The sequence below is a fragment of the Oncorhynchus mykiss genome, chromosome 12, assembly GCF_057628025.1.
Source record: "Oncorhynchus mykiss isolate SJ-2025 chromosome 12, ASM5762802v1, whole genome shotgun sequence".
NCBI classification, from domain to species: Eukaryota; Metazoa; Chordata; class Actinopteri; order Salmoniformes; family Salmonidae; genus Oncorhynchus; species Oncorhynchus mykiss.
In genome coordinates this window covers 92,749,787-92,768,294 of record NC_143033.1, presented here as the reverse complement: position 1 = coordinate 92,768,294, position 18,508 = coordinate 92,749,787, and the positions used below count along the sequence as shown (strand labels likewise).

The following is an 18,508-nucleotide window of genomic DNA, read 5'->3' as shown; positions in this document are numbered from 1 at the left end:
GGGCAGGTTATTAAAAACAATTACAATATAAACAATCATTGAGCAGTGAGCACACGCCGAGCAACATAGGACAAGCAAGACGTAGCATACAGACAGAGCAACGTAGGACAAGCAAGACATAGCATGCAGACAGAGCAACATAGGACAAGCAAGACATATCATACAGACAGAGCAACATAGGACAAGCAAGACATAGCATACAGACAGAGCAATATAGGACAAGCAAGACATAGCATACAGACAGAGAAACATAGGACAAGCAAGACATAGCATACAGACAGAGCAACGTAGGACAAGCAAGACATAGCATGCAGACAGAGCAACATAGGACAAGCAAGACATATCATACAGACAGAGCAACATAGGACAAGCAAGACATAGCATACAGACAGAGCAACATAGGACAAGCAAGACATAGCATACAGACAGGGCAACATAGGACAAGCAAGACATAGCATACAGACAGAGCAACATAGGACAAGCAAGACATAGCATGCAGACAGAGAAACATAGGACAAGCAAGATGTAGCATACAGACAGAGCAACGTAGGACAAGCAAGACATAGCATGCAGACAGAGCAACATAGGACAAGCAAGACATATCATACAGACAGGGCAACATAGGACAAGCAAGACATAGCATACAGACAGAGCAACATAGGACAAGCAAGACATAGCATGCAGACAGAGAAACATAGGACAAGCAAGACATAGCATACAGACAGAGCAACATAGGACAAGCAAGACACAGCATACAGACAGAGCAACATAGGACAAGCAAGACACAGCATACAGACAGAGCAACATAGGACAAGCAAGACATAGCATACAGACAGAGCAACATAGAACAAAAACCAGCAAGACAAAATTCATAAAAGCAACAAAGTGTTTCCACACCTCACAAGCTACAGACAACAGACAACATGGAAAGCAGAAATACACAGCTAGGGATTATGATCACAAATCTGATTGACCGTTTAGCCATGTATTCATACATTTTGTGAAAGTGTGATAGGTGGTGCAGTTATGTGTGTCTGATGGCAGTGTACTCCAGACATGGGAAGCTCTCACAGAGAAAACGGATTTACTAAAGGTGCTTTTCCTTAAGGGAACTATACAGTCACCTCTCATGGCGGACCTTGTGGATCTGCTGCCATTTGTTTGGGTTTTCTGTTTAACAAAAATACTGAGTGGAGGGGGAGCCAGGCCATTTAGGATCTTGAATACAAGACGTGTCGGTGTATTGCACAAACTCCCAACTCAGGAGCTCATGCTTTCTGAGGATGTAACAGAGGATGACTATTGGGCTTCCTATCAAGCACTTTGAGAGCCTGTTTGTAGACAGACTGAATAGGTTTTAATGTTGTACAGCAAGCTTGGGTCCAACTAGTCAAGCAGTATGTTAAGTGGGGGAGTATCATAGATTTGAAGTACAGTTTTGCTACCTCTGTAGTTAAACAATTTCGTATAAATCGGAAATTAGCTAGGTTGAATTTGGTTATCTGAATGACCTTTTTCAAATGCTTTTTAAAAGAGAGGTTGGAATCAAGTATGATGCCAAGGTACTTAGTTAGTGTGTGTGTGTCGCTTGTGGCAAAGAGTCAAAGAAAGAATGATCAACTACTATAGATGTTAGAAGATAGAAGCTAAAACTTTACATTCAGGCTATTTAAAAAAAACAAAAAAAAAACATTTCAATAAACCTAATTATAATATAACACATAACACATATTGCAAAAATGTACCTTAGTACGCTAATGACAGAATGTGGAACATGTATTATGTATGTGGCCGTATGAGAAGTGTACAATGTTTATGACAGGAGGGCAATGTATGTACTATGTTGGGTAAGTCATGACCAGTGTCTATTTTCTATACAGCAGTACTGTGTGTCTGAGACAATTTCCCCCTCGGGACACTAAAGTTCATCCTATCCTAATGAATATGTCAGTTACTTCCTGTTGCATGCATTGTTCTGGATTAGTAACATCCTGAGTGAGTACGACCTCAGCATTCAAAAACCTCTTTCTATATGTACAACCTGTTTCCAGTGAAAAGAGATTAAGTAGAATTTAACAAGGACAATCTTGTCCAGCAGTGAGACTAAGCTGTATTTCAGAATAGGAGTATAGCTGATCATCTCTGAGTGTGTTGTGTTCTCAGTGGAAATCTGTCAACACCAATAAACACTGTAGTTAATGGCTCAAACTGGCTCAAAGTTACAACAGCAGCATTCCTCCTGCAGAGACACACACACACACACACACACACACACACACACACACACACACACACACACACACACACACACACACACACACACACACACACACACACACACACACACACACACACACACACACACACACACACACACACACACACACACACACACACACACACACACACACACACACACACACACACACACACACACACACACACACACACACAGAGCTCTATCAGTAATGAGACACTTCATCCACCAGATGTCAGTGTTCTATCTATAAAACTAGGGCTGTTGCACCAACAGTGACAGAAGTTGTGGCCCAATAGTGAGATGTGTAACTAGATAACCATGGAGACATGTGGAGAATCGCTCTGCAGACCTTCTGGCTGTGACACACCCTCCTCCACACCTACTCTTCTGCCACATGTCTCACATTCCCTGGCACACACACACACCACAACTCCAAACACAACAAACACAAGCTCCAAGCCCACCATGGGGCTGGAACATACCCACTCCTGTCCTCATCCCCTTTAGGCAGCAGTTGACAGAGAGGGCTGTCTTTACCAACAGGATGATATGGATCACATATCTATCAAGGTTGTTGTGCTGCCAAACATAACCACACACATACAATCCCATATGGGATTTAAAGGAGAAATCCTTTGGTGTGGTTATGTGTCCTGTACAGGTCATGACAGTACCATACACCATTTAGCAGACACTTCTATCCTCTTACAGTCATGCATACATGTTTCATATTGGTGGTCTCCCACGGGAATCAAACCCACAACCCTTGGCCTTGCAAGTACCATACACCACCAACTATGTCACACAGGAGGGCACTGGTCCCTCGGGTCATTGAGGGCCAGCACAGATACAGCTGAGGTCTATTAACCTTCTCATTGTACCCCTGGGTTACATTACCATCTCAGGTGGCTCTATGTGCCAGTGGGTACTGACCATGGCTTGACCATCCCACCCCAACCCTCCCTCTAACTCACTGACCTGACCATCCTAACCCTCCCTCTAACCCACTGACCATCCCACCCCAACCCTCCCTCTAACCCACTGACCTGACCATCCCAACCCTCCCTCTAACCTACTGACCTGACCATCCCAACCCTCCCTCTAACCTACTGACCTGACCATCCCAACCCTCCCTCTAACCTACTGACCTGACCATCCCAACCCTCCATCTAACCTACTGACCTGACCTGACCATCCCAACCCTCCCTCTAACCTACTGACCTGACCATCCCAACCCTCCCTCTAACCTACTGATCAGACCATCCCAACCCTCCCTCTAACCCACTGACCTGACCTGACCATCCCAACCCTCCCTCTAACCTACTGACCTGACCATCCCAACCCTCCATCTAACCCACTGACCTGACCATCCCAACTCTCCCTCTAACCCACTGACCTGACCATCCCAACCCTCCCTCTAACCTACTGACCTGACCATCCCACCCCAACCCTCCCTCTAACCTACTGACCTGACCTGATCATACCACCCCAACCTTCCCTCTAACCTACTGACCTGACCATCCCAACCCTCCCTCTAACCCACTGACCTGACCATCCCATCCCTCCCTCTAACCCACTGACCTGACCATCCCAACCCTCCCACTGACCTGACCTGACCTGACCATCCCATCCCTCCCTCTAACCCACTGACCTGACCATCCCAACCCTCCATCTAACCTACTGACCTGACCATCCCAACCCTCCCTCTAACCCACTGACCTGACCATCCCAACCCTCCCTCTAACCTACTGACCTGACCTGACCATCCCATCCCTCCCTCTAACCCACTGACCTGACCATCCCAACCCTCCCTCTAACCCACTGACCTGACCATCCCAACCCTCCCTCTAACCTACTGACCTGACCATCCCAACCCTCCCTCTAACCTACTGACCTGACCATCCCAACCCTCCCTCTAACCCACTGACCTGACCATCCCAACCCTCCCTCTAACCCACTGACCTGACCATCCCAACCCTCCCTCTAACCTACTGACCTGACCATCCCAACCCTCCCTCTAACCTACTGACCTGACCATCCCAACCCTCCCTCTAACCCACTGACCTGACCTGACCATCCCACCCCTCCCTCTAACCTACTGACCTGACCATCCCACCCCTCCCTCTAACCTACTGACCTGACCATCCCAACCCTCCCTCTAACCTACTGACCTGACCCTCCCAACCCTCCATCTAACCTACTGACCTGACCTGACAATCCCAACCCTCCCTCTAACCTACTGATCTGACCATCCCAACCCTCCCTCTAACCCACTGACCTGACCACCCCAACCCTCACTCTATTCCAAAGGGTGAGGCGATGTCGTACTGATCTGAAGTCAGTTTTGCTTCAACGTGTCCCTGATGTTTGGTGACACATTGAAAGTACAGTGAGCTGATCCTAGAACAGAAAATATTAGTCAAATACCACTTTGATCACGAGGCTTAAAAAATGGTCAATGGGAGTGTACTGTACAGTGCATTCAAAAGGTATTCAGACACCCTTCACTTTTTCCACATGTTGTTATGTTACAGCCTTATTCAAAAATGTATCAAATAAAAAATGTTCCTCATCAATCTGCACACAATACCCCATAATGACATCACAATACCCCATAATGACATCACAATACCCCATAACGACATCACAATACCCCATAATGACAAAGAGAAAACAGGTTTTTAGAAAAAAAAAACTGAAATATCTTATTTAAACAAGTATTCAGACCCTTTGCTATAAGACTCGAAATTGAGCTCAGGTGTATCCTGTTTCATTTGATAGTCCTTGAGATGTTTTAACATCTTGATTGGAGTCCACCTGTGGTAAATTCAATTGATTGGACATTTGGAAAGGCACACACTTGTCTTTATAAGTTCCCAGTTGAAAGTGCATGTCAGAGCAAAAACCAAGATAAAACATTTCTGCAGCTTTGAAGGTCCCCAAGAACACAGTGGGCTCCATCATTCTTAAATGGAAGAAGTTTGGAACCACCAAGACTCTTCCTAGAGCTGTCCGCCCAGACAAACTGAGCAATCGAGGGAGAAGGGCATTCGTCAGGAAGGTGACCAAGAACCTGATGGTCACTCTGACAGAGCTCCATAGTTCCTCTGTGGAGATGGGAGAACCTTCTCTGCAGCACTCCACCAATCATGTCTTTTTGGTAGAGTGGCCAGACGGAAGCCACTCCTCAGTATAAGGCACATGACAGCCTGCTTGGAGTTTGCCAAAAGCACCTAAAGGACTCTCAGACCATTAGAAACAACATTCTCTGGCTGATGAAACCAAGATCGAACTATTTGGCTTGCCAAGCATCACATCTGGAGGAAACCTGGCACCATCCCTACAGTGAAGCATGGTGGTGGAAGCATCTTGCTGTGTGGATGTTTTTCAGCGGCGGGGACTGTGAGACTAGTCAGGATCGAGGCAAAAATGTCTAAAAAACTGTTTTTGCTTTGTCATTATGGGGGAAAAAACTATTTAATACATTTTAGAATAAGGTTGTAACATAACAAAATGTGTGAAAAGTCAAGGGGTCTGAATACTTTCTGAATGCACATGTTGTGTTTTACTCTGTACTGTAGAGTTTTATAGATTGCCAGTTGGTGTGAATGTTATAATGTTATAGACACCCTCAAGAATCTGGGACACGTGTCTGTCTATAGGAAATGTTTAGAACAGTAACAAACGTCAAGCCATACTAGGTTTCTTCTCTCTCTCTCTCTCTCTCTCTCTCTCTCTCTCTCTCTCTCTCTCTCTCTCTCTCTCTCTCTCTCTCTCTCTCTCTCTCTCTCTCTCTCTCTCTCTCTCTCTCTCTCTCTCTCTCTCTCTCTCTCTCTCTCTCTCTCTCTCTCTCTCTCTCTCTCTCTCTCTCTCTCTCTCTCTCTCTCTCTCTCTCTCTCTCTCTCTCTCTCTCTCTCTCTCTCTCTCTCTCTCTCTCTCTCTCTCTCTCTATTGGCATGGGAAACGTATGTTTACATTGCCAAAGCAAGTGAAATAGATAAACAAAAAGTTAAATAAACAATAACAAATGTACAGTAAACATTACACTTACAAAAGTATAAAGACATTTCAAATGTCATATTATGTATATACAGTGCCTTGCGAAAGTATTCGGCCCCCTTGAACTTTGCGACCTTTTGCCACATTTCAGGCTTCAAACATAAAGATATAAAACTGTATTTTTTTTGTGAAGAATCAACAACAAGTGGGACTCAATCATGAAGTGGAACGACATTTATTGGATATTTCAAACTTTTTTAACAAATCAAAAACTGAAAAATTGGGCGTGCAAAATTATTCAGCCCCTTTACTTTCAGTGCAGCAAACTCTCTCCAGAAGTTCAGTGAGGATCTCTGAATGATCCAATGTTGACCTAAATGACTAATGATGATAAATACAATCCACCTGTGTGTAATCAAGTCTCCGTATAAATGCACCTGCACTGTGATAGTCTCAGAGGTCCGTTAAAAGCGCAGAGAGCATCATGAAGAACAAGGAACACACCAGGCAGGTCCGAGATACTGTTGTGAAGAAGTTTAAAGCCGGATTTGGATACAAAAAGATTTCCCAAGCTTTAAACATCCCAAGGAGCACTGTGCAAGCGATAATATTGAAATGGAAGGAGTATCAGACCACTGCAAATCTACCAAGACCTGGCCGTCCCTCTAAACTTTCAGCTCATACAAGGAGAAGACTGATCAGAGATGCAGCCAAGAGGCCCATGATCACTCTGGATGAACTGCAGAGATCTACAGCTGAGGTGGGAGACTCTGTCCATAGGACAACAATCAGTCGTATATTGCACAAATTTGGCCTTTATGGAAGAGTGGAAAGAAGAAAGCCATTTCTTAAAGATATCCATAAAAAGTGTTGTTTAAAGTTTGCCACAAACCACCTGGGAGACACACCAAACATGTGGAAGAAGGTGCTCTGGTCAGATGAAACCAAAATTGAACTTTTTGGCAACAATGCAAAACGTTATGTTTGGCGTAAAAGCAACACAGCTGAACACACCATCCCCACTGTCAAACATGGTGGTGGCAGCATCATGGTTTGGGCCTGCTTTTCTTCAGCAGGGACAGGGAAGATGGTTAAAATTGATGGGAAGATGGATGGAGCCAAATACAGGACCATTCTGGAAGAAAACCTGATGGAGTCTGCAAAAGACCTGAGACTGGGACGGAGATTTGTCTTCCAACAAGACAATGATCCAAAACATAAAGCAAAATCTACAATGGAATGGTTCAAAAATAAACATATCCAGGTGTTAGAATGGCCAAGTCAAAGTCCAGACCTGAATCCAATCGAGAATCTGTGGAAAGAACTGAAAACTGCTGTTCACAAATGCTCTCCATCCAACCTCACTGAGCTCGAGTTGTTTTGCAAGGAGGAATGGGAAAAAATGTCAGTCTCTCGATGTGCAAAACTGATAGAGACATACCCCAAGCGACTTACAGCTGTAATCGCAGCAAAAGGTGGCGCTACAAAGTATTAACTTAAGGGGGCTGAATAATTTTGCACGCCCAATTCTTCAGTTTTTGATTTGTTAAAAAAGTTTGAAATATCCAATAAATGTCGTTCCACTTCATGATTGTGTCCCACTTGTTGTTGATTCTTCACAAAAAAATACAGTTTTATATCTTTATGTTTGAAGCCTGAAATGTGGCAAAAGGTCGCAAAGTTCAAGGGGGCCGAATACTTTCGCAAGGCACTGTATATATATATACAGTGTTGTAATGATGTGCAAATAGTTAAAGTACGAAAGGGAAAATAAACATAAACATAAATATTTTTCTCTCTCTCTGTCTTGCTCTCAGTCTCTCTTTCTCTCTCTCTCCGTCTCTCTCTCTTTCTGATCACACCTCACACACAACGCTGTGTATGTACTCTGGACTCCACTCGTTGGTTACCGTGGTGCTACAGAGCTCTGTTTACATGACAACCCATATTAATCAGGTCTACAGTACCTGTCTGAGGCTGCTGCTGCAGAGAGGGGGAGGGAGAACGGAGGGAAGGAAGAGGAAGAGGAAGACATAGGTGTGCCAGTTCTCTACCACAATGTAAACACATGGTTCACATGCCAATAAAGCCATTTGAATTTAATTGAAAGAGAGAGAGAGAGCAAGATATATATACATAAAAGAGAGAGAGGAAATCCCAAACATGGTTTTGATAGGAAAAGAATAGGGGTGAGAGTTCATCCTGTAGTGAGCTTGTGAGTCGTAGCCCAGCATTACTATGACTAATGGCATCAGCAGCTTTTAGAAACAGAACCAGACCAGTCTACTCCCTACAGTACAGAATAGAACCAGACCAGTCTACTCCCTACAGTACAGAATAGAACCAGACCAGTCTACTCCCTACAGTACAGAATAGAACCAGACCAGTCTACTCCCTACAGTACAGAATAGAACCAGACCAGTCTACTCCCTACAGTACAGAATAGAACCAGACCAGTCTACTCCCTACAGTACAGAATAGAATCAGACCAGTCTACTCCCTACAGTACAGAATAGAACCAGACCAGTCTACTCCATACAGTACAGAATAGAATCAGACCAGTCTACTCCCTACTTACAGAATAGAACCAGACCAGTCTACTCCATACAGTACAGAAAAGAACCAGACCAGTCTACTCCCTACAGTACAGAATAGAACCAGACCAGTCTACTCCATACAGTACAGAATAGAACCAGACCAGTCTACTCCCTACAGTACAGAATAGAACCAGACCAGTCTACTCCCTACAGTACAGAATAGAATCAGACCAGTCTACTCCCTACTTACAGAATAGAACCAGACCAGTCTACTCCATACAGTACAGAATAGAACCAGACCAGTCTACTCCCTACTTACAGAATAGAACCAGACCAGTCTACTCCATACAGTACAGAATAGAACCAGACCAGTCTACTCCCTACAGTACAGAATAGAACCAGACCAGTCTACTCCCTACAGTTACAGAGTAAAACCAGACCAGTCTACTCCCTACAGTACAGAATAGAACCAGACCAGTCTACTCCCTACAGTACAGAATAGAACCAGACCAGTCTACTCCCTACTTACAGAATAGAACCAGACCAGTCTACTCCCTACTTACAGAATAGAACCAGACCAGTCTACTCCCTACTTACAGAATAGAACCAGACCAGTCTACTCCCTACAGTACAGAATAGAACCAGACCAGTCTACTCCCTACAGTTACAGAGTAAAACCAGACCAGTCTACTCCCTACAGTACAGAATAGAACCAGACCAGTCTACTCCCTACAGTTACATAATAGAACCAGACCAGTCTACTCCCTACAGTACAGAATAGGAACTTTGATTATTGAGATTATGTGTGTGAGTGTGTGGAATACAGAGTAAAATAGGCCAATTGGGCACTATAGAATGTGCAGGACCTGACTCAGCCAGCCACGCCCTGTGGGTTTAACATGGAACATTCACTCACACAAACAGGCACGCAAGCACACACACACACATATACATACAAGCAGCTGTGGTCACAGCTGTCCTTAAGCAAATGCATAGCAAGAGGTTAAGGCTTACAAAGGAAACTTTAATCACAAACACCTGTTGGAAAGAGGTGCCCTCATACAGTGTACAGTCACACAAAGCCTTGGTAGTGGGTACTGGGTGCATGGTATTATGGTGTGTGTGTGTGTGTGTGTGTGTGTGTGTGTGTGTGTGTGTGTCTAGTTAGCCCCCTCACACATGGGGATGGAATGACTCAATAAATAGACAGAGCAGCTGTCCTCCATCAGGAATAGATCTTTCTTTTTCTTTCTTTCTTTCTGTCTTCCTTTCTTTCTTTCTTTCTTTCTTTCTTTCTTTCTTTCTTTCTTTCTTTCTTTCTGTATCTCCTCCTTTCGTCATCCTCCATCTCTCTCTCTCTTCAATAGTACTATCTTTATCATGTTAACAAACTAGCATTATAATCACAAACCCCAATCAGCTTCACAGCAGCTACACAGCCATGTCTCCATGGTAACCCAGGCAAAACACCAGACACAGAGTACAAGGAAGTATCTCTGACCAGTTTCATCCAATAACACAAGCCGAAATCTGCCTAGGCAGAGATACTGTAGAATAGACAGATACTCAGCTACAGACCAGTGTGTCAGTCTGTCCCCTTTAAAAACACCACAGACCCCAGAGTTGCCCCTACTACCGCTCTGAGCTTCTCTTATTACACACGATCCATCATCATTGAAAGAAATGGGCCAAAGCCAGTGTAATGGAAAACAACAGTTTTACCACAGTTCCTCCACAGAGGAGAGTGCCTGAAACTCAACATCACCACCTTGTGGTGATCCACTTTTGGATACCGTCCAGTCCAACCCAAACAGCATTAATGTTATATTTAAGCAGCAAACCAAAGAGCATATTCCAAGAATTATGTACTGCAACAACAGAGTTCATATTGTTGTGTGTTCTGTATGGATACTGTAGTAAGATGATATAGCAGCCTGTTTCTCTCTATTGAGAGGGAAGCGACTGGGAGAGGTTAAGGGAGAGTTTAAGGGAGAGGTTAAGGGAGAGGTTAAGGGAGAGGTTAAGGGAGAGGTTAAGGGAGAGCTTTTTTTAATTCAAGTTTTTACATATTTTTATTTATTTAACTAGGAAAGTCAGTTAAGAACACATTCTTATTTACAATGACAGCCTAGGAACAGTGTGTTAACTGCCTTGTTCAGGGGAAGAACAACACATTTTTACCTCGTCACCTTGGGGATTTGATCTAGATCTCTACCTTTCAGTTACTGGCCCAACACTCTAACCTCTAGGCTACCTGCCGCCCCAAGGTTAAGGGATGGCTGGGAGCTATTCACTAGAGGTTAGGGGATGGATGGAGGATGTTCACTAGAGGTTAAGGGATGGCTGGGACCTATTCACTAGAGGTTAGGGGATGGTTGGAGGCTGTTCAGTAGTGGTTAGGGGATGGCTGGAGGCTGTTCACTAGAGGTTAGGGGATGGCTACCTGCCACCCCAAGGTTAAGGGATGGCTGGGAGCTATTCACTAGAGGTTAGGGGATGGATGGAGGCTGTTCACTAGAGGTTAGGGGATGGCTGGAGGCTGTTCAGTAGAGGTTAGGGGATGGCTGGAGGCTGTTCAGTGGAGGTTAAGGGATGGCTGGAGGCTGTTCACTAGAGGTTAGGGGATGGCTGGAGGCTGTTCACTAGAGGTTAGGGGATGGCTGGAGGCTGTTCAGTAGAGGTTAAGGGATGGCTGGAGGCTGTTCAGTAGAGGTTAAGGGATGGCTGGAGGCTGTTCAGTAGAGGTTAATGGATGGCTGGAGGCTGTTCAGTAGAGGTTAGGGGATGGCTGGAGGCTGTTCAGTAGAGGTTAGGGGATGGATGGAGGCTGTTCAGTAGAGGTTAGGGGATGGCTGGAGGCTGTTCAGTGGAGGTTAAGGGATGGCTGGAGGCTGTTCAGTAGAGGTTAGGGGATGGCTGGAGGCTGTTCACTAGAGGTTAGGGGATGGTTGGAGGCTGTTCAGTAGTGGTTAGGGGATGGCTGGAGGCTGTTCACTAGAGGTTATGGGATGGCTGGAGGCTGTTCAGTAGAGGTTAGGGGATGGATGGAGGCTGTTCAGTAGAGGTTAGGGGATGGCTGGAGGCTGTTCAGTGGAGGTTAAGGGATGGCTGGAGGCTGTTCAGTAGAGGTTAGGGGATGGCTGGAGGCTGTTCACTAGAGGTTAGGGGATGGTTGGAGGCTGTTCAGTAGTGGTTAGGGGATGGCTGGAGGCTGTTCACTAGAGGTTATGGGATGGCTGGAGGCTGTTCAGTAGAGGTTAGGGGATGGCTGGAGGTTGTTCAGTAGAGGTTAGGGGATGGCTGGAGGCTGTTCAGTAGAGGTTAGGGGATGGCTGGAGGTTGTTTAGTAGAGGTTAGGGGATGGCTGGAGGCTGTTCAGTAGAGGTTATGGGATGGCTGGAGGCTGTTCAGTAGAGATTAGGGGATGGCTTCACTATGTTAGTCGTGTGTCTTAGAAAGGTCTCAGTCAGGTCACTGTGTGAGTGTCACAGTTATTAACTGTTCATCAGCTGTTATCATCGTGCTGAATACAGCACCTGTTGTACATGTCCCTCTATAGTGACAGTTATCAGTTGTTATCATCATGCTGAATACAGCATCTGCTGTACATGTCCCTCTATAGTGACAGTTATCAGTTGTTATCATCGTGCTGAATACAGCATCAGCTGTACATGTCCCTCTATAGTGACAGTTATCAGTTGTTATCATCATGCTGAATACAGCATCAGCTGTACATGTCCCTCTATAGTGACAGTTATCAGTTGTTATCATCATGCTGAATACAGCATCTGCTGTACATGTCCCTCTATAGTGACAGTTATCAGTTGTTATCATCGTGCTGAATACAGCATCAGCTGTACATGTCCCTCTATAGTGACAGTTATCAGTTGTTATCATCATGCTGAATACAGCATCTGCTGTACATCCCTCTATTTAAATATTTTTTTTTTACCTTTATTTAACTAGGCAAGTCAGTTAAGAACAAATTCTTACTTTCAATGACGGCCTAGGAACAGTGGGTTAACTGGCCTAGGAACAGTGGGTTAACTGGCCTAGGAACAGTGGGTTAACTGCCTGTTCAGGGGCAGAACTTGCAACCTTTCGGTTACTAGTCCAACGCTCTAACCACTAAGCTACCCTGCCGCCCCGCTATAGTGACAGTTATCAGCTGTTTAAGACTAAGTATGTGTTTTTCTCCTAGAAAAATGACAAATCACTCCCACAAACAAAGGAAGCAAACTTTAAAGTGTGTGATATTCCACTGTATTCAAGTACATTTACACAGTGGTTAGATAAGATACTATCATTCAGCATAGTATACAGTTATTTGAGATTGAAGGTGCATGGTTGTGATCCCTGATGTGTGCGGTCAAAACACAGTGTGACCAGTCAGTGGATGGTCAGATATCGTGTACACATACACATGATCACACGCACACATGCATGAACACACACAAACACACACACACTCCTGCAGAAGCCATTACAGCTCCCTGAAGGAAGCACCTGGAAACGGGGGCCTCGTTGGTGATCTCACCCTGGTCCAGGCTTCATCCCAAATGGCACCGTATTCCCTATATAGTGCACTACTTTTGACCAGGGCCCATAGGGCACTATATAGGGAATAGGGTGCCATTTGGGACGCATTCCCAGACTTTAAACAGTAGGTGCTACAGGACAAGGAAGGGCACTTGTGTTGTCTGCCCCCCATTCTCTGTTTTCTACTTTTTTACAGAGTTCTTACAATACTCCACAAACACTCATAAAAGCACCATTAAGGGACGGTGTTTCTCCACTGATGATTTTAACATACACACGCATTCACAGACAAACTGAAGCCTAATGCGTTCTCTATGGACACTGATGATTTTAACATCCACACGCATTCACAGACAAACTGAAGCCTAATGCGTTCTCTATGGACACTGATGATTTTAACATACACACACATTCACAGACAAACTGAAGCCTAATGCGTTCTCTATGGACACTGATGATTTTAACATCCACACACATTCACAGACAAACTGAAGCCTAATGCGTTCTCTATGGACACTGATGATTTTAACATACACACGCATTCACAGACAAACTGAAGCCTAATGCGTTCTCTATGGACACTGATGATTTTAACATACACACGCATTCACAGACAAACTGAAGCCTAATGCGTTCTCTATGGACACTGATGATTTTAACATCCACACACATTCACAGACAAACTGAAGCCTAATGCGTTCTCTATGGACACTGATGATTTTAACATCCACACACATTCACAGACAAACTGAAGCCTAATGCGTTCTCTATGGACACTGATGATTTTAACATCCACACGCATTCACAGACAAACTGAAGCCTAATGCGTTCTCTATGGACACTGATGACAGATGCACTTTATGAGGAAAATCACATCAACTTCAGGAACTACAACAAAGTGAGAATAGTGTGGAAAAACCATCCCCCTGCCAATAGAGAGTATCTCTACCCACACTGACGGTCGGTCGCCACCGGAGCCACGGGGGACAGAAGTAGTACTGTTCAAACATCACTTTTCCTGTTTTCACACCACAGACGAACATGAGAGGAGGACTACGGACCTACAGATGGAAATTAGCTTCATAGCTAGCTTTAACACATTTACATTGTGAACACTGAAATGTTGATTTGTGTGCACTGTCCCTGTCAAGCTAATTCAATTAAACAATAGATAACTGAGTAAGTAAGTCACCCAGAGAAAGAGAAAGAATCAAGGAGCTGCACAGCTCTGTCCCACTGTCCTGGCTGTCACCCAGATTAGATGACTCTGTGCCGGTCAGTCTCACACACGAAACCCTAGCTACTGGAACTCATTGAGCAGACAGCCAGAGAGAAAGACAAAGAGACAGACAGACACATGGCAAAGGACAGGTCCTAAAACCCTCTACGCTGTATCTGCAAACTGCAGCTAAGCTAAAGCTTTAAAACCAGAAAATACAGAGAGGAAAAGACCCAGACTCTGGGAGTTTCAACAGATAGTTCAATGAAGAGTTGAAAAGTACTATTCCCCTGGGAGGAGAGTCCAGTTTGGCTGAGTTCCTGTGTCATACCTGAGAATCTGTCCCCCTCCATATCCAGATCACTCCCTCCACAGCCTCATGAAGTGTCTGCTTTCTTCCTCTCTCCTTCTGGACTTCCCCTTTCTCTCCCCCCCTTGCTAGCTCGATCGCTCGCGCCCTCTCTTCCTCTCTTTTCCTCTCCCCAGTCTTTCCCTCCCTCCCTCCCTCCCTCCCTCCCTCCCTCCCTCCCTCCCTCCCTCCCTCCCTCCCTCTGTCTCTTTCTCTCCCTCTTTCTCTTCCTCTCTCTCTCTGTCTTTTTCTCTCCCCTGTTAGATTTTTCAGTCTGTTCTGCTAATGAATGCGTTCAGAATTACGGCATGCCCATGTGCTGATCATATGGAGCTCTTGTTATTCTTTCTTTTCATTCCCACCCTCCATTCCCCCTCCTCTTCTCTCTCCCTGTCTCACTCTCTCTATCTCTCTCTCTCTCTCCTCTTCTCTCTCCCTGTCTCACTCTCTCTCTCTATCTATCTCTCTCTCTCACTCTATTTCTCTGTTTCTTTCTTTCTTTCCTTCTTTCTCTGCCTTGCCATAAGACTGTAGCAGCATTGTCTCAGAAACCCTGAAGGACCATGTGATGTGAGCTCCTTAGATTTAGTTTAAAATAACCCTCTCCTCTCCATGGCCCCAATAACCAACTGTCTGATAGACCCGTCTGTACAGCAACAGAGACCATAGAGTCTTGGCATGTCTATCTATGCAGAGATAGGATTTGGGTTTTATAAACTGGGTGGTTCGAGCCCTGAATGATGATTGGCTGACAGCCGTGGTATATTATACCATATACCACAGGTACGACAAAACATTTATTTTTACTGCTCTAATTAAGTTGGTAACCAGTTCATAATAACAATAAGGCACCTCAGGTGTGGTATATGGCCAATATACCACGGCTAAGGTTTGTATCCAGGCACTCCGTGTTGCGTTGTGCTTAATAGCAGCTCTTGGCCTTGCTATATTGGCCATATACCACACCCCCTCAGGCATTATTGCTTAAGTATGCTGTATCACTACTATACAATGGAAAAACTATATAAAACAGTAGCAGGGGAAGTCTCTCTCTCTCTCTCTCCCTCCCTCCCTCCCTCCCTCCCTCCCTCCCTCTCTTTCTCTCTCTCTCTCTGTAAAATGTGCTTGACATCCATCCACCTCTTTGTTCAAGAAACACAGGTGAACCCTAACCTTTGGCACGTCCCTCACACTTGCCTGGGGGTCATTTGGCGTGTGGGTGTGTGTGAGAGGGAGAGGGAGAGATCAAACACACCCAGGCGTTAAAAAAAGCAGATATCAGGCTGCAGTGTTGCACAATGCAACCCTCACCTTCCTAAAGCAACCAGGAGTGTGTGTGTGGGGGGCATTGCATTGCGCAACAGGAGAGGACAGTGGACCAGAGTTTGGGTCTAAGTGCCTATCAAAACACAATAGTAATCTGAATCACAGATCAACTAGCAGCTTCACAATGAATGGCTGATGTGTTACTGAACTACATGATCTAGATCACAGGCTGTCCCAAATTGCACCTTGTTTCCTATGTACTAGTGCCCTACTTTTGACCAGGGTCCATAGGTAAAAAGGTGCCATTTGGGACACAGGCTCAGTGAACATAATGGAGTGAGCCATGCTAGTAACACAGTGTGACTGCTTCCTCCCCTATAGAGATCAGTCTCATGACTACTAACTGAAGACAATCACCCAGAGGGCATGGCCATGGACAATACAGCCACTGTCAGAGACACTATTCAAACACTACAGATAGACTTCTACCAGTCCTGTGTGTGTGTGCATTGGTGTGTTTTTGGTTTTACTATCCTTGTGGGGACCAGAAGACCTCACAAGGTTAAACAAGGACATTTTGCCGCTTCCCTCAAGGAAAAAGCTATTTTAGGCTTAGGGGTTAGGTTTAGGGTTAGGGTTACAATTAGGGTTAGGTTAGGGGTTAATAAGAATGTGAATCCTTGTGTGTGTGTGTGTGTGTGTGTGTGTGTGTGTGTGTGTGTGTGTGTGTGTGTGTGTGTGTGTGTGCCTGCACATGTGTGTATTCTTAAGGTTACTGTGAAACAGCACTCTCCTCCTAAGGCCCATCTACCTCCTGTCTGCTCATAACTCCGCCCCACCAGGAGAGGCTTTGTGTGGGACATCTCAACCCACCCAGCCCCCTCCCTCACATCCGGGCACAGGGCACACACCCCCTGCCAGCCTCCATAGTCTCCCCCACCCCACCCTGCTCCCCTGCTCTGACACACATGCCCTGCAGAGACAGCATCAGGGGGGTCTGCTGACAGGATGGGTTTCATTCACACCCCTAAGCACCTCCCATAACCCAGTCTGCCTGTCTACCTGTTAGCTCTGCCTGTCTGTCAGTCTGCCTGTCACACACGCACACCTGAGAACTCAAACACACGCAAGCACGCACACACATAAACACACACACACACTGCTAATAATAAAAATTCCTGTGTATATCCCTATAACCCTGTCTGTCAGTGTGTGTATCCTAGCCTGTCTGTTAGCCTGCATAGTACAGTATCTGGCTGCCTCATTGCCTGTCAGATTCCTGTGGCTTGAGTGCACATCCTGCAAGGACATGTGCTCATACACAGGCTGTGTGTGTGTCCCTTTCCCCGACTCGGTGCTCCAGGCGCTACCCCCCCCCCCCCCCCCCCCCCGCCCTCTGAATTGCTGATGCTGCAGAAGCAGTTTGTTCTTCCCACTGAGAGGAGGAGGCCTCAGTGGTGAGCCACAGCCACAGCCTGCAACCTCATGCCAGCGCTTGGCAGTTACCCACACACGTGCACACACACACACATTAACACACACACACATGAACACATACACAAACACACGCACAAACACCCACCTACGCACGCATATGCACACACAGTAGTAGTAGTAAATAGTGAGTGCTCATTTCGATCATTATCTCAATCTATCTCACTGTCATACCCATGCTCTTTCAATCTTTCCCACTGAAACCCAGTGCTCACAGTCAGTATCTAAATAGTATGTGTGAAATGCTTGATATTGTATGTGATGTAAACCGAGAGGTCTACTTTCTTGGGAATCTGAATAGTGACTGGTTTTCATCAAGCTGTCCGCTCAAGAGGAAGCTTCTCAATGTAACCAGTGCCTGTAATCTGGTTCAGGTTATTAATCAACCTACCAGGGTGTTTACAAACACTACAGGAACAAGATCATCCACATGTATCAATCACATTTGAACTAATACTGTAGAACTTTGTACTAAAGCTGTATCCGTACCCATTGGATGCAGTGATCACAATATAGTGGCTATATCCAGGAAATCCAAAGTTCCAAAAACTGGGCCTAAAATATTATATAAGAGATCATACAACAGATTTAGCTGTTACTATTATGTGGTTGTTAAAAATATTTGTTGGTCTGATGTCTTTAATAAGGAGCATCCAGATGCTGCACTTCATACATTTATGAAATTGCTTCTTCTAGTTATTGATAAACATGCACCTGTTAAGAAACTGACTGTTAGAACTGTTAAGGTTCCATGGATTGATGAGGAAAAACTGTATGGTTGAAAGAGATGAGGCTAAAGGAGTGGCTAATAAGTCTGACTTCACATCTGACTGGCTGACTTACTG

At 45.1% G+C, this 18,508-nt stretch overlaps 1 protein-coding gene across 5 annotated transcripts in view; it reads right to left on the bottom strand.

Annotated features, from left to right (window-relative positions):
• Positions 1-18,508, bottom strand: part of LOC149979447 (septin-9-like) — a 162,887-nt gene that overhangs the window by 104,936 nt on the left and 39,443 nt on the right. For 2 of the 5 annotated variants that reach the window (XR_016485412.1, XM_090194107.1), the window contains exon 1: positions 14,886-15,045. The exons of the other annotated variants lie outside the window; for them this stretch is intronic. Coding sequence is in view for 1 of the 2 variants with exons in the window: in XM_090194107.1 (XP_090050233.1) it covers positions 14,886-14,907 (22 nt within the window). In the remaining variant the exon portion in view is untranslated. Of the gene's footprint in view, positions 1-14,885; positions 15,046-18,508 lie in introns of those variants that run through there. 5 annotated transcript variants of the gene reach the window in all.